The 24844-nt window shown below is 43.0% G+C and overlaps 2 protein-coding genes and 1 long non-coding RNA gene across 4 annotated transcripts; 2 read left to right on the forward strand and 1 right to left on the reverse strand.

The window, feature by feature from the left end:
* Positions 1–2263: 2263 nt before the first annotated feature.
* Positions 2264–7906, forward strand: PHF6 (PHD finger protein 6). The gene is made up of 9 exons (XM_015832459.2): positions 2264–2409; positions 2857–2958; positions 4352–4485; positions 4601–4644; positions 5218–5378; positions 5501–5644; positions 6173–6277; positions 6808–6941; positions 7513–7906. Exons 1-9 carry the CDS (start codon positions 2272–2274, stop codon positions 7646–7648), a joined length of 1098 nt encoding a protein of 365 aa, XP_015687945.1. The 5' UTR covers positions 2264–2271; the 3' UTR covers positions 7649–7906.
* A 130-nt stretch (positions 7907–8036) lies between these two features.
* On the reverse strand, positions 8037–13336 carry LOC107303253. Of its 2 annotated transcripts, none has more exons than XR_001549411.1 (3): positions 13278–13336; positions 11979–12104; positions 8037–8141 (listed from the first exon to the last, which is right to left on the reverse strand). It is a non-coding gene; the product is annotated as an uncharacterized LOC107303253 (long non-coding RNA). The 2 variants fall into 2 exon arrangements; XR_001549412.1 differs by lacking the exon at positions 8037–8141 and adding an exon at positions 9869–10134.
* A 2212-nt stretch (positions 13337–15548) lies between these two features.
* On the forward strand, positions 15549–24400 carry HPRT1 (hypoxanthine phosphoribosyltransferase 1). The gene is made up of 9 exons (XM_015832426.2): positions 15549–15563; positions 16496–16602; positions 18390–18573; positions 19201–19266; positions 20174–20191; positions 20622–20704; positions 22180–22226; positions 22823–22899; positions 23399–24400. Exons 1-9 carry the CDS (start codon positions 15549–15551, stop codon positions 23444–23446), a joined length of 645 nt encoding a protein of 214 aa, XP_015687912.2. The 3' UTR covers positions 23447–24400.
* Positions 24401–24844: the final 444 nt, after the last annotated feature.

The raw sequence follows: 24844 nt of genomic DNA on the forward strand, positions 1-24844 counted from the left end.
TTGGCTTTGTCATTACTTGTATTCTGCATGTCTTTAGGGCTAAGATGATGTCATTGGCATCTGTCTTTTCTAATTTCTAACTGCAGCGAAGGGTCGAGAACCTGAATAATCAAGTGACCCTGAAAGATATATTAAGGGTGGGATGACAAAAGTAGCCATGTAGAAGAACAGATATCAGCGTTTTCAGAAACACATTTTACAGTGTTTATAGTCTGAAAAAAATATTTTTAGTTATTCTATATTTCTGAAATGCTGGTTGGTACCGTATTTATTGTGGCAAAAGTTCCACAGTCACAAATGTGGTTACAGATCCAAGAAAACCATGTTTTAAACTTTGCCTATAACCGAATACCTTGGATTTCCTCCAGGTACTTGGTCGTCTTGAGATCTATGAAGCATGAATCTCTTAGAAAAGGGACATGCTGGGGCTTGACTAGCAGCTTAAAAGTAGCAAGCATGTGGACAAGCTCTTGAATTTCCCTCCTTGCCCTCAGCGTAGGTGACATCATTGCTGCCTTCCCTCCTTGGGGGCTGAATAAAGCTTGCTGCTGTGGAGCTTTCTTTTTAGGACCCCTCTCCCCCCCCCCTCCCTTGCTTTGGGAACCATCCATTGAGGAAAGCAGTGGAGGCTACTAGAAGAGCAAACGATGCCACAGATATTTGGGGGCAAGGAACCAAGCTTGCCTTCTTCTGAGAAAGCCTTACACCAAAGGTAGTCTTGCTTCCCTAGAGAGCCCTATTTTTTTTCAAAGCTGAAGTCATAAGGATGTCCTCCGCTTAGAACTTAGTGGCCCTCCTGAAGGACCCAGTCTAGCATGTCTTTAGTTGGGGTTCTGAGTGGGGCTGCAAGTGAGAAGGTAAGCCTTGGGTTTGTGTGTGACATATTTCTGGAATTCATGTCACATTAATAATCATCTCACAGTGATGGTGAGGCAAAACATTGCTAAGCTTTTTAAAAAAAACATTAAACCATTGTTAGCTCAGACCTTGTCAAAGGAGCTTTCAGTACCAAAATCACAAATGCACATCTGGATTATTATTTTTTTGTCAGAATGTATTCAAAGTTCTCCTATCTGGACCTCTTTGGAAATCATTCACAAAATAGTTTTGGGAAAGAACATAGAGAACCGATAAATTAAGTGCCGATAAATTAAGGCTATGTAGAATTATTTTAAAAACAATCTCTATTCAAGACAAAACAAATACTCTTATTCCAGAATAGCAAGTGAAGCTAGAATTTTTACTGTAAGAAAAGTAATGCTAGTGCTATATGCTGAGTTTTTTTCCTGGTGGGAAAATAGAACATTCTGCACATTCTCAGGAAGCTGGACAATATGGGTTTTCAAGTATGTGATATTACAAGTATTGATAAGTCATTTTTCTAACCAATTTCCAGAAATTATTAAATGGCTAATAGAGGCTGTTCACAATTCTCAGCAAGACGTGATCTTACAACAGTCTTAGATTGGATACCAAGACAAGAGCCATGCACTGGCCTCTTCGACCTAATGCTCTTTGATGGCATGGAATTATGTGCTCCAGGGGACTTCTCTCATTAATTGGGATTTAAGATGAGGGTGAGGGTCTCCCAGAAAACTGAATGAAGCCAACAGCATTTTGCAGCTCCAGATGTGTCTGGAGCCTAAATCTGATACTTATTGATGGGACATTGTGATATGAAATGATTTTGCTTTGATTTTCTTCCTGTTTGGAGGAGAAATGTTCCACTAATTTTTATTCCTTTAAAAATGTTTGTAACATGGCATCAAGTCAGTTTTCTCTTGTATATAAATTGATTACCTAAGGCTCTATCTTAGAACAAATGCAAAGAGTGTCCATATACAGTACATTCATTTTCAGATTCCTGTTTTCTAGAATGCGTATACAATGGGCACTTCCAGAAAATCCTAAAAGAAGAGAACTTTAGAATAAAGGCTGGACAGCTTTGTTCCTAGAGCCCAAAGGATCGTGACATCTCCTCTCCTGCGCTGCAGTAATCTTTGCAGGTTGCCTTTGGAGAATTATTGTTTTTCACTGAGTCACAGTTTTTTCTTCCTTGTAGAATGACACTTTTGGAAGCATGCAGGTCTCTTAGAGGAGTGACACTCTAGCTTTCCCTATTTACCTTTGGGTGCTTAATGATGAAGCTGGCTTTGATGAGGAATACTGAGGAGCCTCTCCGGTAAACAGAAGTATCATTTTTATTGATTGGTTTTTCTAACTTTTAGGCAGGATTGAACCCATATACTTCAAGCCATTTAAAAAAAAAACATGTCGGGTACCATTGGACAGAAGAAGGGTCCCAGGAGGCAGCGCAAGTGTGGCTTCTGCCGGTCCAACAAAGAAGATGAATGTGGGCAGCTGTTGCTCTCTGAAAACCAGAAGGTGGCAGCCCATCATAAATGTATGGTAAGTCCCAGGAGCCTGGTTCTGGAGGGGGGGCAGGACGGGTGGTTGCAGGGGAGGGAGGGAGGAAAGAGGTGTGTAATACTTCCTTGCCTCTTTCTTCTCCCAGAGGCCTCCATGATTACTTTTAGCATGTGCCTTTCTTCATTGTGATGTAGCTTACCTGGTGCTACTGTGACTTTAATTTCTGTCAAGCTGTTATGTCTGGTTCCTGAATGAACATCAGTCTAGGACAAGATTGTACATTGTGTCCGTTACATTGAAGCTTGAGAGACAGCCATAATTTCAGAGAGATGGCCTTGCTAGTCTCTTGCAGGAATCCAGCTTTGTACTGCTTCTGTGACGGTGACAAAGATTTTCCTGTGCTAGGATCCCCTATGTTGGATTAAATATATTCCAATCTACAAGAGCATAACACAGTTCTGAGTAATTTTTTTTCTGTATGTTTAGCTTTTCTCATCTGCTCTGGTGTCTTCACACACCGATAACGAGAGCCTTGGAGGTTTTTCCATTGAAGATGTACAGAAAGAAATAAAAAGAGGCACAAAACTGGTAAGTTAACATTGCTGGTAGTAATAGAATTTAAACATGGAATGTTCTAAGGATGTTCATTGTTAAAATCTTGTCTTGGTAGTCCTTGCACAAACCTTCCCCAATCTGAACAACAAAACTGTAGAACTATATGTGGAGAGATCCAATCTTGTGGAAGAAATGGATATTTATGCTGTTTTTCCGCTTAGAAGTTCTGCCTTTCAAAAAAAATGGGTATATTATCATATGGTCAATAAAACAGAAAATTCCTGAACAGAAGTTTTCTTGTGTCATCAGATCATTCTGAAAAGGATAGACTATTTTAAACTTTTATATGTTGCCAATTTGTACCTTGAGCTCTAAGTGGCTTAGACCATTTTTATAGGAGAGATGTATCACGGTGTACCAAGGGAGGTGCTAGCTTTAACTTTTCTACTAAGTTGCTCCAAAGTCGAGTCCCTCCACCAAAAAGGCATGATTAAAGCTTAATGTTAAGTATGTCTGTGATGGAGCTGCAAATTACAACTCCCTTGAAGAGCTATGAATGTGGGGCAGACTGTATACAGTAGATAAAGACAATCATGGAAGTAATGGGGTCCAGGCCATGTGAGACTTTACACAATTTATCAGCAGACTCTAGTTAAATCCCTCCATTGCCACTAATATAATGTGGCCATTCAAATCACTGTTGGATTAATTAAACAGTGGACTAATCTTGCAGTAGTCATATCTGCAGAATTTTTAATATATATTCGCATGTGGAGACACTGCAGATGGAAATGCCGGATGACTTTGAACACGTGAAGCTGTGTGGTCTTGCTGGGTAGGAACCCTGAGTAGCAGTGACTTTTTAAGACTGTGGGCTGGAGGTTGAGATTTCTCTGAGCAGAGATGTCAGCAATCAAAAGTTGTCCTTTGTCCTGTCAAAAGAATTCAAACCCTTAGAAAGAGAGCATTTGCTTTATTTTGGAACCTGCAGTCTCTTCTAATAAATACAGTACAATTTTGGCTCTCTCAAAATCAATGGCGGCATCACTGCTAACTCTAGTGAAGTGGAGAGCTATTATCTTCATCTCAGTGGAAGTGACTTGGAGAATTGGAGGCCGTGATCCGAGATGGAAGAAGCTTAGAAATCCTTGGTTGTGGTCCTTGGCCAGCTAGTTCCCAGAAGGTTAAATGGTGCCAAACGTTCTGTGTGGTTATCTTCCAACTACTAGGTAGAAGGTCGTCTGTGGAATGTAGCCTAGCTTCTGAAGGTTCTCTTTGCTTTTCATTGGAGGCTGTAACCGGAGTCTTGCCCTGTTCACATTTTAAAATAGCAATAAAGGACCGGCCAGGTTATCCCACCCCGTCTCTGTTGCTGTCGACAGGAAGAGCAGAAGCCCTAATCCAGCACTCTTCCTTTTGCTTTCAGAAGTGCTCCCTATGCCATTGTCCAGGGGCAACCATTGGCTGTGATGTAAAAACCTGCCACAAGACGTATCACTATTATTGTGCATTGCATGATCAAGCACAAATCCGAGAGAAACCTTCGCAAGGCATATATATGTGAGTATGTCTCATTAAATTGAAGGGATCCAGCACTTTTTTTTAATGGTAGCTATCTTGGCTAAAGCCCCAGAATAGTTAAATAACTTGGTTTTCTCTTGTGTTCTGTTCCCAGGATATTATGTCGAAAACACAAGAAAGTACCACACAATTCTGAAGGTAAAGCTATTCACAGTTTGTGGTGGTTCTCATCTCTCTGGATCAAATGCTCAGGTTTTTTCTCTCCATGAAAAGTGTTAAGCATTTCTTTGTATTCCTTTCTAGAGTGTTCTTCCGCAAACCTTATGCTCTTGAGATATACTCAGCTAGGGTTCCTATCAAACCCCAGCAACTGAGCGGATTGGGAGGGACGGGAACTGTAGTCAACCCATTTGAAGAGGAATGGGTTGTGGAAGAGCGCTTGCAAGGAATGTTGAGAGATGAAAGATTAATTTGAGTTACTTTGACAATTTCTAATCTTTGGCTCAGATGCAAAGTAGGAAGTGAGCAGAGAGAGGGATATTGGCATTAGTAGCCCTCCCTCTAAATCAGGATGGATTATAATAAACGTTTTTCTGTGATAATTGTAACCTTCTTCCGAGGAACCTTTGGTCTTTTTAATGGTGAAACAGAGCGGCTGTTTTGAGATGGGGCTGCTTTTCCCCCAAAATTTCTAGTGTCTACAGAATTGGATTACAGGTCAAACCTTTCAAGTTGCTTGTCTGTGTGTTTGTACCTTCCCCCCCCCCCCAGCAGATTTAGAAGAAGGTCTAAATGATCGTGAGCTGGATCCGTCTCCTCCCAAAAAGAGGGGTCGCAAAGGAAGGCCCAGAAAGACGAGCCTTAAAGGGCAGTCGGAAGATGCTCGGTCAACGTCTTCGCACGGCACAGATGATGTAGAAAGCAGTTCTTATGTAAGGAATTTGTGTGTTAAAATCCCTTCAAAGAAGTACCAGGCTTTCTCTTTCAGTTGCCTTCTCTAGAAACTGTATTTGTTTTTCTGGCATATTATTTTAGAAAAGTGTTTTTCTTTCAGAGAGACAGATCACCCTACAGAAGCAGCCCCAATGATACAAAACCTAAATGTGGATTCTGTCATGCAGGTGAAGAAGAAAATGAAGCTAGAGGGAAGCTTCATATATTCAATGCCAAAAAGGCAGCAGCACATTACAAGTGCATGGTGAGAAACGGAACGGTGTCTTCCCCTTTTCTGGTTCATTGGGTAGTCCTAAATCAAACCTGGGCACTTTAAGACCTGTGGACTTCAACTCCCAGAGATCCTCAGCCAGGAGTTTCCAAATATTTCATCTCTCCCTGCTAGGCTCTGTCATTATTACACTAACCTTGAGTTAGAACCTCATGATTCTAATTTGTCAAAAAATTGTGGTTTTAAAATATGGCTTAGTGTTATGTGTAAATGCAGGCTGCTTGTCTGATTCGGTAGCAAGCAGGCTTTTTGGACACATGGCATTCAGCGTCTGTCAGACCAAAGTACTGTTGCCAAGAAGATTGGGAGGCACTCAAGAAAAGGGTCCTCCAGTCTTGCATAGCATCTGGTTTATTGCCTCTGAATCTCGGGTTCCTGGCAGGCTTCTCCTCTGGATCCCTTTCCCCAGTCAAGCCTTCTGGACTGAGAGTTGTCCCTGGTTTTTGTCTCAGCCAAGCTCCAGCTATGCTTCTGAAGCCTTATGTCTCTTTTTCTTCCCAGCTGTTCTCTTCTGGTACTGTGCAACTGACAACAACTTCCCGGGCAGAGTTTGGTGATTTTGATATTAAAACTGTACTTCAAGAAATCAAACGCGGAAAGAGAATGGTATGCCCTTTCAATTTGAAACTTGATGTTCCACCTCTGTTTTGTCTCACGCAGTGATCTGAGGGATGCATATAGGAGTCCCTTTTCTTTTTTCTCACGGTGAGCCACATGACCAGAGTGGCCCAGTAACTGTGGCGGTTAGGCAGAAATTTTAATCTTGCTGTTATTCCTGTGCTGGCCTATAACCTTCAGCTTGGAGGAAAGACTGCTGGAGCTCCCTTACTGTGACTGCCAATCTCTGCTTTTAAAACTTTTGAGTCAGTAGTCTCTCCTACCAGAAGGAACTCTGAACATTGTTACTTCACGCAAACGTGCTTGTTTTGTCCTTTCCCACAAGATCTCTAGACTGGACACCCTGCAGCTCGTACTGTTTGCATTTCAGTCATCAGGGAAAATAGCTGCTCAACTCTTATCAGAAAATTTTATTCGAATTGTAAGCTTTCCAAGAAGGAAATTAAATATGCCGCTGGCTTGCCAGCCCAGCCTTATTTCACCCCCTCATCTTCTTTTCATTTCTCTCTTCATGACAGAAATGTACCCTCTGTAGTCAGTCTGGCGCTACGATTGGATGTGAAATTAAAGCTTGTATCAAGACTTACCATTACCATTGTGGAGTGCAGGACAAAGCAAAATACATTGAAAACATGTCACGGGGCATTTACAAGTAAGCGAGTTGTACCTCTCTTTGTTCATTTGATTGCGTGTAGCTACATTATTTGTTCTTAAAAAAAACTGTAAACCTAGGACATTGGTAAAAACTAATGGTGCACTGAATCGGCTGAAGGAGTTTTAAATCAGGAAGTATATTCAGGTTAAGGCCAGGAAAGCATGCTTGCTGGAGATGGTCTTACATTTGTTTAGATTAAGAAACATGGGCTGCTCTTGGATTGACAGAGGACACGAGACAACATGTTTCTTGGAGATGTGATGCATTTTTGTGACTCTAGGTTCAGTTTGTGGCTTTTAATGCAATAAAATCAATGTTGCCTCCTTTCAAGCTGTTTAGTGAACCTTTCCCAGGTAGTTGATGATGAGAACTGGTGTTTATGTATAGCAGATGCCTCACCTAAGTAGAAGTTGAATAAAGTTGATTGGATGTGCCAACCCAGGTTATGTAGCAGCCTGGTGCATGAACCAGGCCAGGGAGTGCTTTGGCTGAGATTACAGGCTGCCAGATCAGCCTCTTGCTTAAAATGCCCTAATAGATCCTTTTTTTCTTTTCACATTTTCTCCAGGCTTTATTGTAAAAACCATAGTGGAAATGATGAACGAGATGAAGAGGATGAGGAGCGAGAAAGTAAAAGCCGGGCAAAGTCGGTAGCTGATCACAGTGCAATTCCACAGCAGCAGCAGCAGCTCAATGGAAATTAGGTATGAAGTCGTCACCTGCCAGTCCTCCTCCTGAGATACCACTGTACAATTGATGTAGTTGTTGTTAGTGGTAAGACATTTTAAGCTGAGCATATGCCAATACGTGGTTTTTGTTTATTTTTATTTTTTTTTAAAAAAAACTGGAGCCCCATGGCACAAAAACTGGGGAGATTTCTCAAATTCATCTAACTCTAAAGAAGACTCCACTCATCGGTCAATAAATATTGCTGTTATGTTCGATTGGTAACATGCTTTTATTCTTGACTATTTTAAAATTTACCTTTTCCTCATCATCTATTAAATAGGTTTCAAGTGACTGAGTTAAACTGGGAATGAATAAGACATCCATAACTACTAATCTTTTTTAATGCTTAGTAACTTTTTTTTCTACTGCCTGTTAGAAATGTCCTTGAACTGCCAGAAACGTTCACGTGTATGAGCCTTCAGCAGAAGTTGTTTCACATGTCAATATTATGTAGGTAATCTGCAGTGCCTGGAGAAACACACACAGAGAAACACGATATCAGTGAGATGTAAATTGTACAATGTCAACGCTGTGGCAGATGTTGAAATAGTAAATTCTGTTCCTGGACCTGGAATTAAATTTCTGATTTGGAAAACGTTCAGTGGCTTTGTGAACACAGCGACTGTCAGAAGTTTTTACTTACAACTTGGATGTGCCTGTTTTGATAGCACAGCTGCAGAATGTGTGCATTTTACATTGTTCTTCCCATGCAAATTACAGAAGCAAACCAGAAGGCAATGAACTGATCCCTTTTGCAAAATGGCCAATGTACAAAAAACTATTCTCAGCTCGAGACACCTGCCTTTGAGTCTTTGGCGTAGCTCTGTTGGGAGGATTCTACTGCCCGGAGATCGCTCCGGCCACTGCTGACTGTAAGCTGTGAGTCATGCCAAAAGGCTGTGGTTCATTCTTTCCTTCCGCTCTCCTTTTATTTGAACCCTGTGGCTGGAATAACTGAAAACAAGGTGTTGTCTTCTGGGAGTGTTCAATGCTGGCCCATTTCTCTTAGATTTCCAAGTTACTGCTTAATGCTCACTTTGGAATTTAATCCCCTCTATTGGACATCATACCTCAAGTGCTCTGTGCTGTGTAGAACACAAGTTTTGTCCAAATATATATATATATCTATATATATATATATATAGATCCTGTATGCTGTAAGAAGAATGAAAATAAGACATCGAGTCTTGTCTTTTTGTTTTTGTTTTTGAGGTAAGAGGTCAGTATTTATTTTGTGTCTTGTGACCACTATATGAGAATGTTTTGATATTTCATCAAAGTTTCCTGGCAGATCAGTGAGTGCTGTTAACCTGCAAGGATGGCTGAAATTATGTTAAAGTCTTAACATCCCAGTTTTGACGCCATAGAATCCTGGTATTTCTTGTAATTACTTCAGGTGTTTTGGTTGAACCTATTCTAAAAACAAAGTTAAATTAGTTAGCAAACTGCCAATTTTACTCTTCAGATATTTTTCTTATCTCTCAAATGTCAGATTAAGGCAGCAGATTGGAACAGGCTGACAGTTGGATGAAAAACTGAGAACATCCACTAGCAGTTGACACTGCAAAAAAACTTTCTGTGATATCTTTGTTTATGTCTTGTTTATTTTTTTATTTTTAATCTTTTGTCTGCTTTTTTTTTTTAAATGCATTTCATTGTCTTGAGGGACTCACTATTGTGTATAAGAACCTCTAAGGCTCTCAAGTTGGAAATCAATCCATTTGGGTTTGAAAACTTCCTGGAAGAATGCAGTTTAGTAGGAAAGTTGTGTATAAAAATAAATCTGTTAATTGCTTTTACTCCATTGACCAATTTTTTTATTTTGTAATGTAACTTTCAAAATTAAAGGCGCCACTTGTACTGAAATAGATTTTTTTAGCAGGCTGTGCAGTTTTTCAAAAGAATGGGTTGTGTTGTGTTCTTTAAATGTCCTATAACTACGGTATATCAAAAATTTAACAAAGTATGTTGGTTGGGGTTAATGATCCAGAAAGCTTGCACATTTTTCTGAATTTTAAGTTAGACTAATAAAAGTAATGTGCTGAAATTGTATATGGAGAATGAATACCTGATCTCTCTAGTGTAAAGATTATTGATTTCCCAGAAATCTATTCTTTGTTCTTTGATAAACATAACTTAAAAAGCCACAGTGGGAGTTCCCATTTCCATTCCATTTATTTAAAACGACTAATTGGGACTAGATGGTAGAACTTTCTTGCTCTTCTGGATGTTAAGACCATGAAACTTCATTGTAACTTCCTGTTTAATTCTGATATTCATGAGAAAAGCTGACAGCTATGGAAACTGTGCCTTGTGGACTTAGTTAAAAATAGGATGATGTTGTACATGCCACTTCAATGGGAAATTCTGTTTCCAGTCTTACTTCAATCTGCAGTAGTTTTCCACATTGCAAAGTTCATAAAAGGGCAGAGTGTTGAAATGATCAGATTCCATTATTTGCCTGAAATAATATTAGAATTTCATCACAGATATTTTGCTTTTAAAACAAAAACAGTCTTTCACAATAAAAGGTGTAATTCTGCTTTTTGTGTCCTTCTGAGTAGACCAAAGTTGCCAGAATAAAAGGCACAACCCACCCTAACAGTTATAAGGGTCCTCTTATGAGTCTGCTCAATAGCCATTTGGTGTCCGTGACTGACCAAATCGGTGCAGACGCTGTCTCCAGTAGACTCTGCTTTGAAGGCCATAGAGAACACTGTTTCCCTTCCAATTCACTGCTAGCAAATTGTTGCTGAGGGTGCAGTGAGGGAACACTCCTACATACATAACTTAAAGAGGAAAAGATGCAATGAAAATCAAAATATTGATCATTTGCAGCCATGTATAAAAATTTGTAAGTACATTCTGTTGGACTGAGAAGAAAGGTCCTGTTTCAGTCCGTTGCCTGTTGTATTTTTTTTTTTTTTTGCTTGCAAGGAATTTTCTACAGGCATCTTTAGAAAGCATGTCGTGTATTCGGCCATGTTGTCTTCATCAAGTCCTGCTGCAGATGTAAATCTGCTTTTTTACTTTCCTGGACTGGGGTCACAGCAATTGTGTTGGAACATAGCTTCTCCCAAACAGCATTTTTGCTTCTAGGACAAAAGAGCCCTATAGAAGAACGAAACTTAGTCTATTGTACACACTCCACAGACTTTGCTCTTATTTCCCACCAAGTCTTCAATAGTACTATTGTAAATATTCATTTATATAGTGCTATCAATGTGTGTGTATTCCTTAGAAGTATATAAAAAAGTTGTCCCTGCTTCTAAAAAGGTTACTGTCTAAAATTTATCTCAGGCAAGAAATTAAGAGGAAGTATGTGAGATAGAAGACCCTGCTCCTAAGGCATGTGTTGTAATCTTGTGCTCACTTGAAATAAGCCATCCTAAACATGACAAGATTTATTTCTGACCAAATGATAGTGTTGCACTTGTTTCAAAAATACCTGTAATTCTTGGCTATGCCTAAAAAGGCTCTTTAGTTCCACTTGGGAGTTTTTGTTGCATTTTTAAAACAGGATTAGAACTAATCCAGGTTTTATTTTAAATGCAGGCATAGGCATACAAGGAAAATTGGCTTTTCTGGGTTTCAGAGCACAGTCTGTCTTTTTCCTTCATTCCGCTGGAGAAACAGCTATCTTTTGAAAATACATGTGTCATCATGCTCCAGACAATTCCCTATTTCTTTGAATTATCAGCCACACTAGCATAGGGCTTCGCTCTTGGAACATAAGAGATGTGTTCTATTCCATACTGTACAGAGGCTATAATTTTTATTCTTTAGAATGCACAGGAGCACTGATAATAACTACGTTTATTACATTTCAGATCTCCCCCAAAACAAAATTCTATAGGCAGTACAAAAGAAAGAGACAGCAGATAATAATGAAGATCAAACCTAGTCCTAGAGCATAGATACAACAACTTAAAAGTTCTAAAATGTTGTTGTAGTTGCCAAAATATATCAGGAAATAAAATAATGATCCAGCACATCTGGTAACAATGATGTAAGTATTAATGAGTAATTTGAAGGATATCACCATGTCTTACTTTGTTTAATCGAGGCATCTGAAAGAGAACTTTGGGTAAATATAACACATGTTCCTCCATGTACGGCTGCAAAGAGAGGTAGAAGTTTGCTTGTCTAGAACCTGCATTCATTTGTTTAGCAATCTCAAGGCAAGGAAATTAAAATTAGAAGGATGGTAGGATTCATCCTCCCGTTTACTAACGGCCTTGAATTACCATGCAACCATTGGAACCAGAAACACCAATAATATTTAACACGCCCTTCTTGTCTTACCTGCTGAACAAAGGACAGAGTCCCCGATCAATGGGCTTTGCAGTCTACAGGTGTTCTCCCAGGTGGGTGCAAATTAGCACATGCCAAGAGAACCATAGCAACACGTGCAACTGGTACCAACGGTTTCTGCAAGAATAAAGCAAAAGGCGTTATAAGCAAGAGGTCAAATGTCTTTTATAAAGAAGGGCAATTTAACATATTTTTTTGTTAATTAAAAAATGGTACTCGGTATTCTCAGGCATCTGCCATTCAGAAGAGCAGCACAAAGATTTTAAAAAAGCCCAACTTTGGAAGGATTTCTTGTGCTTGCACCTTTCTGCCTACCAATTTTATAGGAAATGGCCCTCTATTCACCTAGACCTAAAAGAAACTAATATCCAGATGAAACAGATTGTTTAGTTCTTAACAGCTCTGAGATCTTCTTGCACGGTTTCCCAGTCTGGATCCTGAGACTGGCAAAGGGGAAGAGATAGCAAACCTAGTGAGGCTGGTCTGTTGGCTAAGGCACCAGGCTAGAAAGCAGGAGGCTGAGAGTTCAAGTCCTGCCTTAGCCATGAAAGCTAGGTGGGTGATCTTAGGCCAGTCCCGCTCTCTCACCCCACCTCCTGGGGTGTTTGTGGGGAAAATAGAGGAAAGTGTGTTTAGATGTGTTCATTGCCTTGAGTTATTTGTAAGAGATACAAATAAAAATAAACATCTATCCTTAAGACACATTTTCCCAATGTAGGTGCTCTCCAGATGCGTATTATTGAACAAGCTCTCCAAATTTCCAGCCCAGATTTTGAGTTTGAGGATGAGGACATTTTATTTCGGGAGAAAGGGGGGGGGCTAAGAAAAACTAAATTTCTGGGTTTGAGCATAGGGGCGGGCCCGGTGGATTTATTTAAATAGTAAAACACGACCCTCCCTCCCTTGAAGCAGTACAATAAAATTAAATTTAAAAAAAAACCCCGAAAGCATGTCAAATCTTCAAAACCATGGGGCAGAATTAAAAGGAAGAGGGGGCTGCCTATATTTCATTATTATTATTACTGTTAAGCCACATTTGGGGGGGGGGAGAGAAGGTGTCTTCCCCAAACCCTGATTAGCCGAGGTAACCAGATTTAAGGAAAAGAGTCGGCCAGAGACATCTATCTAGGCCGCCAGTGTCTACACTTCCATTTCATTTCTTATTTTTATTTATAATTTATAATAATCTGGCCGAGCGGCTTACAGGGTCACTCACGCGATTACCGTTACTGTGCCAGATTGCGGGGTGCGTGTGTGTGTTTGCGTGGAGAGGGGGGGGGAGCGCCTTACCCAAACCCGGATTTAGCTGAGGTAAACCGGCTTTGGCGGGAACCGCCGCCCCTTCCTCGCCATTGAGCGGCCGGGCTGGCCGCCAGGGGCGCCCGCGCGCCCCCCCTCCTCCTCCTCCTCCTCCTCCCCCCGCTCGCCCCCGCCCTGCCGCTCGCGCACGTTCGGCGGGGCGGGGCGGGGCGGGGCGTGGCGCGCGCGCTGACCCCGCGAGGAGCAGCAGCAGCAACAGCAGCACCGGCGGNGGCGGGGGGGGGGCGGAAACCACCGTCCAAGCCTGAGGCGGCCTCTCGCCGGAGGGAGGGAATGGAGGGAGCAGGCCAAGCGCCGGGCGAAGGGTCTCTGGGCATGTCCAGAGCGCCTCCAGATCAACTCGGCCCAGGGAGTCCTGCGGGCCTCCATTCATTGCTGCTTCGGCCCCCTCCCCCAAAAGAGCGGACCCTGCCCGCTTGGCCGGGGGGATGGCCCGCAGGAAGCAGGAGGGGGCCATCTTTGGGCGGGGGGGGGCGCCGAGCAGAGGGTGGCGGCCTGCAAGGTGCCCGCTGTGCCCTGGGGGAGCCCCGCCACGGGTGATCGTCAGGCCTGTCCGACCCCCCAGCAGCCGGGAGGGGCCCGCTGCACGAACCAGCCGCCAGCCGCAGAGGAGGGCGAGGGGGGCGCTGCCCCACCCCGGAGAGCGATTTGGGGGGAGAGGCTGCTGAGCCGCCCAGCCGCGGGAAAAGCTGCAGCCGGGAGAAGTGCTTATTATAATCGCCACCACCCTCTGTCGGTGTGTTTGTGTGTCCTTTTAAAGGCCTCAGCCGGAGTGTGTGTGTGCCACCCAGATGCCAAGCAGCGTCCCCGCCTGTCCCAGAGCAAATCGGGGAGGGAAGTTCAAAAGTTTTGCCTGCCTGGCAACCTTGACAGGGGCTATCCTTAAAAAAGAGGTCCCCGTACAAAAGATCCCAAAAGGTTCCACTTCCCTGGAATCCTGGAAAGCCGCTTGGCGGGTGCCTGCCCAGCCTGGTGGATTGGATCCTCGCTAGCAAACGGGCATGGGCACCAGCAGCAGCAGCAGCCTTCTTTCATCAGACACGTGCTGAGATGAGCAACTTCCTGCTCCAGGCTTGGAGAACATGTCTGTATCAGCTTTGACTAAAGCGGTTTCATCCTTCAGGGGAAAAGAGATCTGGGCTTGTGTGAGGAAGCCAAAGGTCCAAAATCTACAGCACTTTTTGAAAATACAGTAGATCACATTAGATCTTGGACCTCAAGGCTTCCTCGTCTTGTCAGTGGGCTCTTTTCCTTTTTGTCTGAAATTCTGTTTTGATTTTATTCTTTTTTAATTGGGGAGGGGCGACACTCTTCCAGGAAGTATTGGGCTGCTCCAACAGACTTGATAAGGAGAGAAAAATATCAGCTACAAACTGAGGGCTTTTTAAAGTAATCCTGTGTCTTTTGTGCCCTAGCACGTCGTAGGTTAATGGTTAGCAGAAGACACTTATCGGAACCAGACTCTCGGCTTTTAAGATGAAAGAAAAACAGAGATGATGTACCTATGCGATTTTCCCTTCTGTTAAATCTGTAGTAGTAAACTAGAGCTTTGAACCTGGGGGAAATCTCTCAAGGTCAGTCTTATCAGAGCACCATAAGGAGGACTCTGTAAACTTCCAAGCTGCTTTTTATTGGTTTATTTGTTTTAGTGCTCCTTTTTACTGAAGATAAGAGCACGTGGCTGTGGAAAAGACAGTGAATTATCCTAAAAGGATACTAATAATGAGAGCAGATGTGATGTTGTAAGAGTTCATAAAACCCCAGTGTGATCGGAATATTGCTGCTTATTAATCATGCTAGTTTCTATATTGCTCTTTGAGCTGACCTCAGAAGCTCTTCTGGGTTGAGATCTGCTTTTTAGTCAGTCTGCCTGAGCCTGACGTGCATTCATTAAAAAGAAGCAGAGGAAATGGTCTAGCTTTATGTCATTCTAACAGAGAGTGCACCAAGTGCTGATCTGCTTCAGCAGTACAGCTGGTTATTTGGATCTGCAGAACATTTCTCAAGAGATGTTGACTTATAAGGAATTCCTTCTCTAGTTATATAATGGTGCTCAGGTAACATATCAGCACACGGAACATTGGGTAAGAAAACCCTGCACCGATGCAGGGAGCCCTTCCAGCATATGTTTTGCATAAACTGAAATATAGTTGTAATGATAGTGGAATGTTGCTTGCTTCAGTTTAAAAGTGAAATTTTTTTTTAATGGCATCCAAACGCCTTTGGTTTTAATATGTTAGAATGGCATTTTGTCCGGTACGGAATCACTGAATCATGGCTTGGATAGGTTAAAAATAATTAAAATTTGCTAAATGGTTCTGAATAGGCCCTTCCTTGCAGGTGCCTGGATTCTTTGCAGAGGATATTCACACACTGGGGTCCCAAAGATCAAATCGTGGCAAGCTCACTTACTGCTTTCAATAAAATGTGGGTGCATCTATAGTCGCAGACCGCAATGCTATCTCTTGTGGGATGCAGATGTTATCTGCATTCTGAAATACTGTATGCTTTTAATGGAAACACAGCTCCTCACAGATTGTAGTGAAGAGCAGTGTCCAGCTGGTATATTTTTCTGCGGGATCCAAGTTAAGGAAAATGGGTTGGCAATGCCACAAGTAGAAATGGCTTATTTTGAAGCTCATTTGTGTGGCAGTTCTTTTCGGATTTGTTTAGTAAAGGAGGAAAGGTGTGGCAGTGAGGAAGGAGAATGTCAAAAAACAGTCTGGTTATTAAACTTTAGTCCAGTGAACCTGGCCAGCCTGTATTTTAATTCCATGTACGCAAAGCTGCTTTTGCATAAATGCATTTTTTTCAAGAAGTCAAAAATGGTGGCCTGCCCAGCCCTCTAGTTGCTCTGCTGACCCTCCCCTGCATTCTTTCCCAGCAGGGATTTTTTCTTTCGTAAATGATACTTGAATTTCACATGAATGAAGAAAACCTGAATTGTCCAGATCGCCTGCAGTAAATTCGCTACCCTTTTGTCTGGAAGAATCAACTCATTTTGAAAAGCACAAATGCCACACCCTGAGATTTTTGCCCCAAAAATGCCAGGCACGAAACCCCAGGCCACCGGTTCATGGCCTCGGGTTGGGGAGGAAACCCAGGTCTGCCTTCTGACGTGGCTGGTCTCTGCAGAGACGCGTCATGCATTGCCTCTGACCTCGGGCTCCTTTTTTTCCCCCCTTTAGATTGGAGACGACGAACAAGGTTACGACCTGGATTTGTTCTGCATCCCCAAACATTATGCGGATGATTTGGAAAAAGTCTACATTCCTCACGGACTCATTATGGACAGGTTTGTTTGACTCACAGATCTATTCTGAAATGCAGGTTCCCTGCAAGCTACTACAGGCAGTCCCTGACTTATAACAGTTCATTTAGTGACCGTGCAAAGTTACAATGGCACGGAAAAAAGTGACCTATGACTATTTTTCACAGTTAACGACCGTTGTAGCATCGCCATGATCATGGGATCAACATTCAGACGTTTGGCAACTGGTTCATACTTAACGGCCGTTGCAGCGACCTGCAGTCACATGATCCCCTTCTGGCAAGCAAAGTCAGTGGGGGGAAGCCAGATTCACTTAACGACCGGATTACTAACTCATCACTAAACAATTGTGGCAAGCAAGGTCGTAAAATGGGGCAGAATTCACTTAGCAAACATCTCACTTAACGACAGAATTTTTGGGCTCAGTTGTGGTCGTAGGTTGAGGACCAGCTGTTTAAACTTGCTTTAAGGAGCTTCCCATGATGAACAGTTATATAATTCATTCCTCTGAAACTGAAGGTGTATAAATTTAGCCAAGGAACGTTAAGTAGGAGACATGGCCCACGTAGGACAGCGTCCCCTGAAACAAGCACAATACCTGCTAGGTACGGCTTGTGACATTTCTGCCAGATCCGTGATAAGAAAAGGCCAGTCGTTCATCTGCCTCTCCGCCACAAATGGCAAGCATTATACATTTAAAAATGTCCCCAGTATTAATCTTAATCTTTTTTTTTATCCGTACTAAGCAGATGCCTAGCAATCTGGGCAATATAATACAGCTTCTGCAACTGCCTGATCAGTTTTTCTCATAAATAATATTCTCTTCACTAAAACGTGGGATCAAACGATGAATAGTCTTCCTTAGATATTTGGAAGACATAACGTAGAACAGGGGTGTCCAACGGTGACCACTTTAAGACTTGTGGACTTCAACTCCCAGTATCGGCCGGCTGGGGAATTCTGGGAGTTGAAGTCCACAAGTCTTAATATGGGATGTAAACGAAATAGGTGTATAATGTAACGTACATAGCAAGCTTACTGTCGTGGTCTGCTTTTCTGCCACATTTTGGAAGCGTGGCTCTCCCACCTGAAAACATTTCGCTGCTTTGATTTTGAGTTGCTGGACAGCTCTCTCGGGCCTTGATAATCAGGCCGTTGCAAAACTGGATTCAGTTTCCTTTCCAAAAGCTGGCTGCCTGATATCTTTTGTGGAGGCTGAGATTTGCTTTGGCACAAGTTCCCTGGAAGATCAAGGCTGTTTGGCAGCACCACGATTGGACTAACCTTGGCAAGTGAGAAAAAGCAGGCATGTCATTGACCAGCCGATAGTCCTATTCACTGTCAGATGGAAGGTAAAGAAGCCGTGTTTGTTTAATCTCGCCACCTTTGTGGATTACCTGGGTGCAAACACCGAGTGTCCCTGTATAGTGACCAAAGTTAACAATGGCAGTGAAAAAAGTGATTTGTGACTGGTTTTCACACTTGCAGCGTCCCCACGGTCACACGATCAAAATTGAGACACTTGGCGACTGACTCACGTTTACGGCGGTTGCAGCGTCCCAAGGTCACGTTGATCCCCTTTTGCGACATTCGGACAAGCAAAGTCAATGGGGAAGCCGGATTCACTTAACAGATGTGTTTCCAACTTTAACAACTGCAGTGATTCACTTAAAAACTGGAAAGAAAAGTCTTAAATGGGGCAAAACTCATTAAACAACCGCTTCACTTAGCAACAGAAATTTTGGCCTCCATTGTGATCATAAGTCGAGGACTATTTTATAGTAAGTCTCCGTTTTTCTTTTTTTCTGCAGGACGGAGAGGCTAGCCCGGGAAATTATGAAAGGCATGGGGGGCCACCACATCGTTGCGCTCTGTGTGCTCAAGGGAGGCTACAAATTTTTTGCTGATTTACTGGATTATATAAAAGCCCTGAATCGGAACAGCGACAAGTCCATTCCGATGACCGTCGACTTCATCCGCCTGAAGAGTTACTGTGTAAGTCGGTCTGTTGGAGACACAATTTTTGAATCTGGCTTATTGCCAGCTAGAATTTGTGGGCCCTACAATGCTGCACGTGGAATACTTAGGTCTTCCCTTGGTGGCAAAAAACGGGGGAAAAACAGGCTGCAACTGAAAACAGTTTGTGCTCCTTCTGACTCCTTCAGATCTTAACTGTGAACATGCAGTTCAGTCATGGATGAACTACGATTGGTTTTTTGCTTCAAAGCAAACAAGGGGTGACATCTAGGTTGGGGCGAGAAACAGTCTCAACAGAAGGATAAAGACGGTGCCTCTCTCTGAGCAGTCTGTGCACATTTCCCTGGGCATAAACCCCATTTCAATCAGTGGGGCTTAGCTATGTGTGCATTAGGCCTGCAGGGTTAGGCAAGAAAAAAAAATTGTTTGCAGGATGCATCACTGGGCTTATTTGAGTCACAGCTAAGAAAACACGACTTCTCCTCTTGCTATGAGGGGGATGAAGCCACAGCCTTGCTCATGTTTAAAAACTTTCCATTTCAAAAGGGGCTGTAGTTTGTTTTTTTTCCTTTCCTGGAGGTTCCTGTAGTATTAATAACAGCTTTACTTCTTTTTTTTTCTCTTCTTTTTCCTGCCTAAAATTAGAATGATCAGTCAACTGGCGATATAAAAGTAATTGGCGGGGATGACTTATCAACCTTGACTGGGAAGGTATGTCCGAAAAGAAGGCATACGGAACATGGATACAGAGGCCTCTGGAAAACACGGATATACAGTGTTCATCAGCAGAATGTACTTAAAATGAAATGCAATTAAGGTGAAAGCATTTCATTAAAAAAAAAAACAATACACCATGCAAAGCATGGCCAAGTTTCCCTTGCATTCTGGCTTTCAGAAAGCTTTGCTAGCTAATCATGTGGGTTCTTTCTGCCCCAGTAAATTTTGCAATTCCGAGTATACTGTGTCTCTGGTGAGGGGAGCAGGGTTGTTCCTTTAGGAAAGGGAGGAGATGAACTCAGAAAAATTAAATCCATGAACTCTTTTAAGCAAGGGGGTACCTATGTTGACCACATCACTGTTGCTTTGAACACCAGATCCTGGGACCAAAAAGAAACAGATTTTTCCGAAGCCTTCCAGATGTCTCAAGTGATCCCTTTTCTAAGTTCAACCATACAGTTCCTGTTTTAAAAAGTTGTTCTCTAGATGTATGTTCGAAAACATTTGTTAGTTTTGGCCACGAGGAAGTACTTAAACCAATTCAAAAATGCTAGCAAACTAAAAGCATTTAGGATGTGCTTCCTAAGGCGTTTAATTCAATGTCTTTCTTAGTTTTAATCGTTACTGCTTGGTGGTTAGAATTTATCTGTTTGAATTTAAAGTTTGAATTTATCTGTTTAAAGTCCCAAAGAATGCGCTAATGAGATGTTAATAACATGAATAATTTAAACACCAGGTACAATTTGTAGCCATTTTCTCCTGGCCTGTTTTATAAATGGAGCATTTACCTATAATTACATGGTAGTTGATTAGTAAAAAAATGGAAAAATTAGGAAAAATAGAAGTTGGAATGTAAAGCTGAACTAAAATTACTGATGGTATTCTGTCTTTTCTTTTTCAGAATGTCTTGATTGTGGAAGTAAGTACTTCATTTGGCAGTTAACTATCTTTATGTATGATTTGGGGCCCTTTGCCTTGAGTTCCTTGTAAGGTCTAAGTAAGCTGTGTGGATTGGAATCACCTTTCAGCTGCAAATTTCAAGGCAACTTCAAACTTATCCATTTCTTCCCGTTCTTCCTAAACAGGGATGAGGAGAACGGTTGAAACAATCTTGAAACAAGATTTATTAACCATCTTTGTGACCAAATGCACATTAATCATTTGCATCAAAGTTTGCTTGCCTTTATAAAAGGCCCTAAAAGACACTTCACCAAGTTTTAACTCCTCTATAGATATATTCTCTTTATTATTATTTTTCCAGGCATAATGTGCCCCAGCGAAGCATTACTTTGCTGTACTTTTCCTCCAAAGCCAGGTGGTGTAATCCATTTCGTTTGTTTACTCCTCAGGATATAATCGACACTGGCAAGACAATGCAGACTCTGCTGTCCCTGCTCCAGCAGTACAATCCAAAGATGGTCAAAGTGGCAAGGTCTGTGCTCGCCCTTCACTACCTCCCTGTCATTTTTTAAAGCCCCCCCCAGGCAGGACGGAACCAACAGCCTGAAGTGATACCACTTCAGGGGAAACGTTTCAGCTATCATATCCGAGCAGAGGATGTCACTTTTTGCTCAGTAGTTCTCAGTTGTTTTCCTTAAAAAAATATGAGCTTGGGAAGTGGGCTTGTTCATGTGCTTTAGTGAACCAGGGTTTAGTAACAGAAGATATTGGGGGGGGGGGGGCAGAGTATCAGTGTCCATCTCACATGGCTCTCAAAAGACCTGTATTTTATATTTATGATCACTGCGGCCTCCACATTCTGTCTCCAGAAGCTGCGGCAAATTATAATTATTTTATGAACTGTGTCCGGACCATTTCTGAATCTTGGTTGGTTCTGCTGTAACTGACTCTTCTAAAGTAGTTTGTCTTGTGGGCTGATGAACTGAAGACCAGGTGGTCACTTGAGAGGGCTTCATTCTCTGCAACCAGAGAATCTGGAAGTTTTCTGGCCGTTCCTTAAGATCTGTGATGTTGAGAAGGGCACGGAATCATGAGTGGGGCAAAGGTGTCGCTAAGATTGCTCCCTGCTTCCCACGCTCTACCCACATGAAGGGAGATTGGGGGAAACCTTATCCAGGAGCTGCATGGACCGGGACAGGAGGCAGTCCATTTCCCAATGTGGCACCTCTGGCTGTCTTACCAGGGACTCACCTTTTGGCTTACGGATTTTCCCTTTGAGCCAGCAAACATTTTCAGGATGTTTGATCCGCTGCATTTCACAAGAAAGGTGTAGCTGCTGATCCGGACCAGAAAGCTGAGCCCCTGCCGGTTTCTGTTGCCCATAACAAGCTACTCCAGGGTTGGTCATGCTCAGACCTTGACCAGGCATGTAGCACTGATAGCAGACAAGCAGTCAACTAACCGGCTTCTGTACGGTAGAGATAACCCACACACAACCACACTCTTAAGAGTTGTAGGCTTGTGGAAAATAAATGCATCGGGCCGCATGTGTGGGCCACTTGCTCTTTCCTGCTGCTCAAGTTCACAGCAAGGCAGAGGCCTATGTGGGGAGGAAGTGGGGCCGTGTTTCCCCTTTCTCATCCTGCCTTGCCTAAGGAGGCAGCGCGGCCCTGGGGTTCTTCCTCGGCTCCTCTCCCGAGTCAAGAAACAGCCTTTGTGTGCACCTAAAACCTGGAGAATTGCACAAGGATGGTCCCGCTGGCTCTCTGTTTGCTGATTATTTCTTGCTACACCTATAAAGAAGGACAGAACACAACCCTTGGCAACTTTAAGACTTGTGGACTTCAGCTTCCAGATGGCTGGGGAATTCTGGGAGTTGAAGTCCACAGGCCTCAAGTTGCCAAGCGTGGATACCCCTGGTTTAGCTAGTGTGGAATGTAGGATTGCATATCACTTTTGCCCTATCAGTTACATGAGCTGACTTTGGTTTGACTGATTTTTTGACAGCTTGTTGGTGAAAAGGACACCCCGAAGCGTAGGATACCGGCCTGATTGTAAGTGACTCTTGTGTAATCATAGTGTAATCTGGACTGTAACAGAGGCCCAGGTGTAAGAGAATGCTGTTGAAACCAGAAAACAGTGGGCTGAAACTGGTCAACCGAGGGAGGCTCCTGTGGGCAGAGGACCGAGCGGACTTACAGGAACAGCTTTTCTGGGCCTTGAAAAATCCGGTTGCTGGCTGTGTTTGTAAGCGAATCTAAGCCAAAGCAGCTAAGAGTGTAAGCCAGGGCTCGGCCCCCTTGTGTTTGAGAGATTTCCTCCATAATGACTGTGTTTAGGGTTTCAGCTTAACAACATTGGGGTCGAGTGTGATTTTGCAGTGTGTGTATTCGCTCTAAATTGAGGAAGCTCTTCCTCCTCTGTTCTTTTACTCGTCATAGCACCTTGAGTGACAGTAGGAAAATGCCACTTGTTTAACTTACCCACTTAGGGTAACAAACCTGGTTTTATTTTTATTTAAAATGCCCGTGCCATTTTTGCTGCAGCACTCTTCACTCACCAGTTATGCAAGGTGGCACCATAATTAACATTATTAACATGGTTGTCCCAAACACAGCCTAACCTTCTGCTTTATTGTGGTTCTTTTCAGTTGTTGGTTTTGAAGTGCCGGACAAGTTTGTGGTTGGATATGCTCTAGATTATAACGAATACTTCAGAGATTTGAATGTAAGTAATTAGCACAGATCATCTTGTTCAAAAAAACTGCGTTTCCCCCGTGCCCTTGCTCTGCTTCTTTTAGCCGTGGGGTCAAAACGAAACAATAGGAGCGGATTTCTGTTCTTAAGCAACACGCTGGAAAAGTCCAGAGTCATCGTGGCTGCTCACACAGCCCTCAGCCCCCTTTTTCAGTCTGAGGCCCATTTTGATTCTGGGATGCGGCAACCACACATACTGTTTGCCAAGTGCCCGAAATTTTGATTGCGTGACTGTGAGAATGCTACAACTGTCGTAAGCCTGAGGGCCGTTGCTAAGTCACGTTGTAAGTTCAGAAGACCGCTAAAGGAATGGTCGTAAACTGAGGACTACCTATTAAACTGGTGCGGCAGAGAGTTTACTTTGAACAGGGCGGCCCTGTAACGCGCCTCCGAAGTTGGCTTTCAATACAAGACTCGGCAACTGGTGGATCTCCGCCTTGTTATTAATTCGGAGGCATTTTGTATTTCAGCACATCTGTGTGATCAGCGAGACCGGAAAAGAGAAATACAAGGCATGATCAGGCCGGTTCCATCCGATTGCGGCGAGACCTCGAAGCCGATACCCGACACCTGTCTTCGGCTGCCTTTCGGCCAAATCACCAGCTTCAGATTGTGGAGTGACTCCCTCGCTCTCGTCATATCGCTTGCTCTAACTTATTGCATGTACAGTTATGGGAAACTCATATTGTTCATTTACATTTGGGAAGTTAAGGAAGTTTCCACTTTCCCTTTTTTTAAATTTGCACTATGCATCTCCTCCTCCTAGCCCCTCCCTTAAGAAAAACAAATCTCTCTCTTTCTCACTTGCCCCCCCCTTTTAAAAACCTCATCAGCTTATGAAATAGTTCTAAGTACTGTAAATGTATAAGGCATTTTAAGATGGGAAATCTATATTAGTAATATTTTTTAAAAAAACAAGTAATTTAAGTTTTATATTGTAATGGAATGTAATTGAGATTTGGGGTGTGGGTGGGGTGGTAAACAGGCCGCTGTTCCAGGGGTGGGTGCTGGGAAAGAGGCACACGGAGCACCTTCGGATGGTTTTGGTGTTCTTGAAGGAGCATTGATGCTGTTCTGCTGAGCTGCTTTTTGGAGTTGCTTTAGTTGCCTTTTGCAGAGTTAAAGGAAAGAGCCTGTTTGGGTCTGGGAGGGAAAGGTGACAACATCAAAAGTTCAGGATTTGGCTGCACTGGCGGTGCGCGGTTTTCCGCTCGCCTCCTTTGGCTAAAGGCTGATCGAAGGATGCTTCATACAGCCGGCAACACACAAGTTCCCCACGGCTTGTGTTCTCCGTCATTCTTCTTCCATCAGCTGAGTTACGTTGCCTTTCAGACCCAACCATCGTCCTCGTATTTTACGTCAGAGAAAAAACATGATTGTAACGCTGACCGTTTGAGGTGCACAAAGCGGATGTACTTTAAAATAAAAGCTGTTTCTCCCAAGAGGCAGCTGAGCTGGCTCCACCATATACTCAAAAGCAATCACCGGCTGTGCCCTCTTTTTTTTTTGCCTCAGTTTTCCCATCCTCATCCCAGGCCAATGATTTTAGGGAAGAATTTGGGCCTGCTTGGGCGGTGGGGGGGGAAGATGGGTGATGATTGGGCCTTTTGGGAAAAGGCTGTTGGCTTCTGGCAAAGTCAGTCAGCAGTGGGCAATTCCTCTGAAAAGCCCATTTTCCAGATTGAGGAACCGTTGTGTTCTTCACTGCTGTTGTTAATCACTAAGTTGTGTCTGGCTCTTCACAACCCCATGGACCGCAGCCTGCCAGCCCCCTCCCCCAGTGCCACCCTGAGTTTGCCCAAATTCATGTTCATTGTGTCAATGACGCTATCTAACCGTCTCATCCTCTGCCCTCCCCTTCTCCTTTTGCCTTCCATCTTTCCCAACACCGGGGTCCTTTCCAACGAGTCCTCTCT

This window comes from Protobothrops mucrosquamatus, unplaced genomic scaffold (assembly GCF_001527695.2).
Source record: "Protobothrops mucrosquamatus isolate PMUCROS unplaced genomic scaffold, P.Mucros_1.0 scaffold4, whole genome shotgun sequence".
In the NCBI taxonomy this organism is placed as follows: Eukaryota; Metazoa; Chordata; class Lepidosauria; order Squamata; family Viperidae; genus Protobothrops; species Protobothrops mucrosquamatus.

Bases quoted from the DNA above. Each gene is read 5' to 3' on its own strand.
- PHF6 (XM_015832459.2), top strand. From the start codon at position 2,272: ATGTCGGGTACCATTGGACAGAAGAAGGGTCCCAGGAGGCAGCGCAAG. The intron at 2,410-2,856 runs GTAAGTCCCAGG...CTGTATGTTTAG, and splicing joins CAGCCCATCATAAATGTATG to CTTTTCTCATCTGCTCTGGT. The intron at 5,379-5,500 runs GTAAGGAATTTG...TTTTTCTTTCAG, and splicing joins ATGTAGAAAGCAGTTCTTAT to AGAGACAGATCACCCTACAG.
- HPRT1 (XM_015832426.2), top strand. The intron at 18,574-19,200 runs GTAAGTCGGTCT...GCCTAAAATTAG, and splicing joins TCCGCCTGAAGAGTTACTGT to AATGATCAGTCAACTGGCGA. The intron at 20,705-22,179 runs GTCTGTGCTCGC...ATTTTTTGACAG, and splicing joins AAGATGGTCAAAGTGGCAAG to CTTGTTGGTGAAAAGGACAC.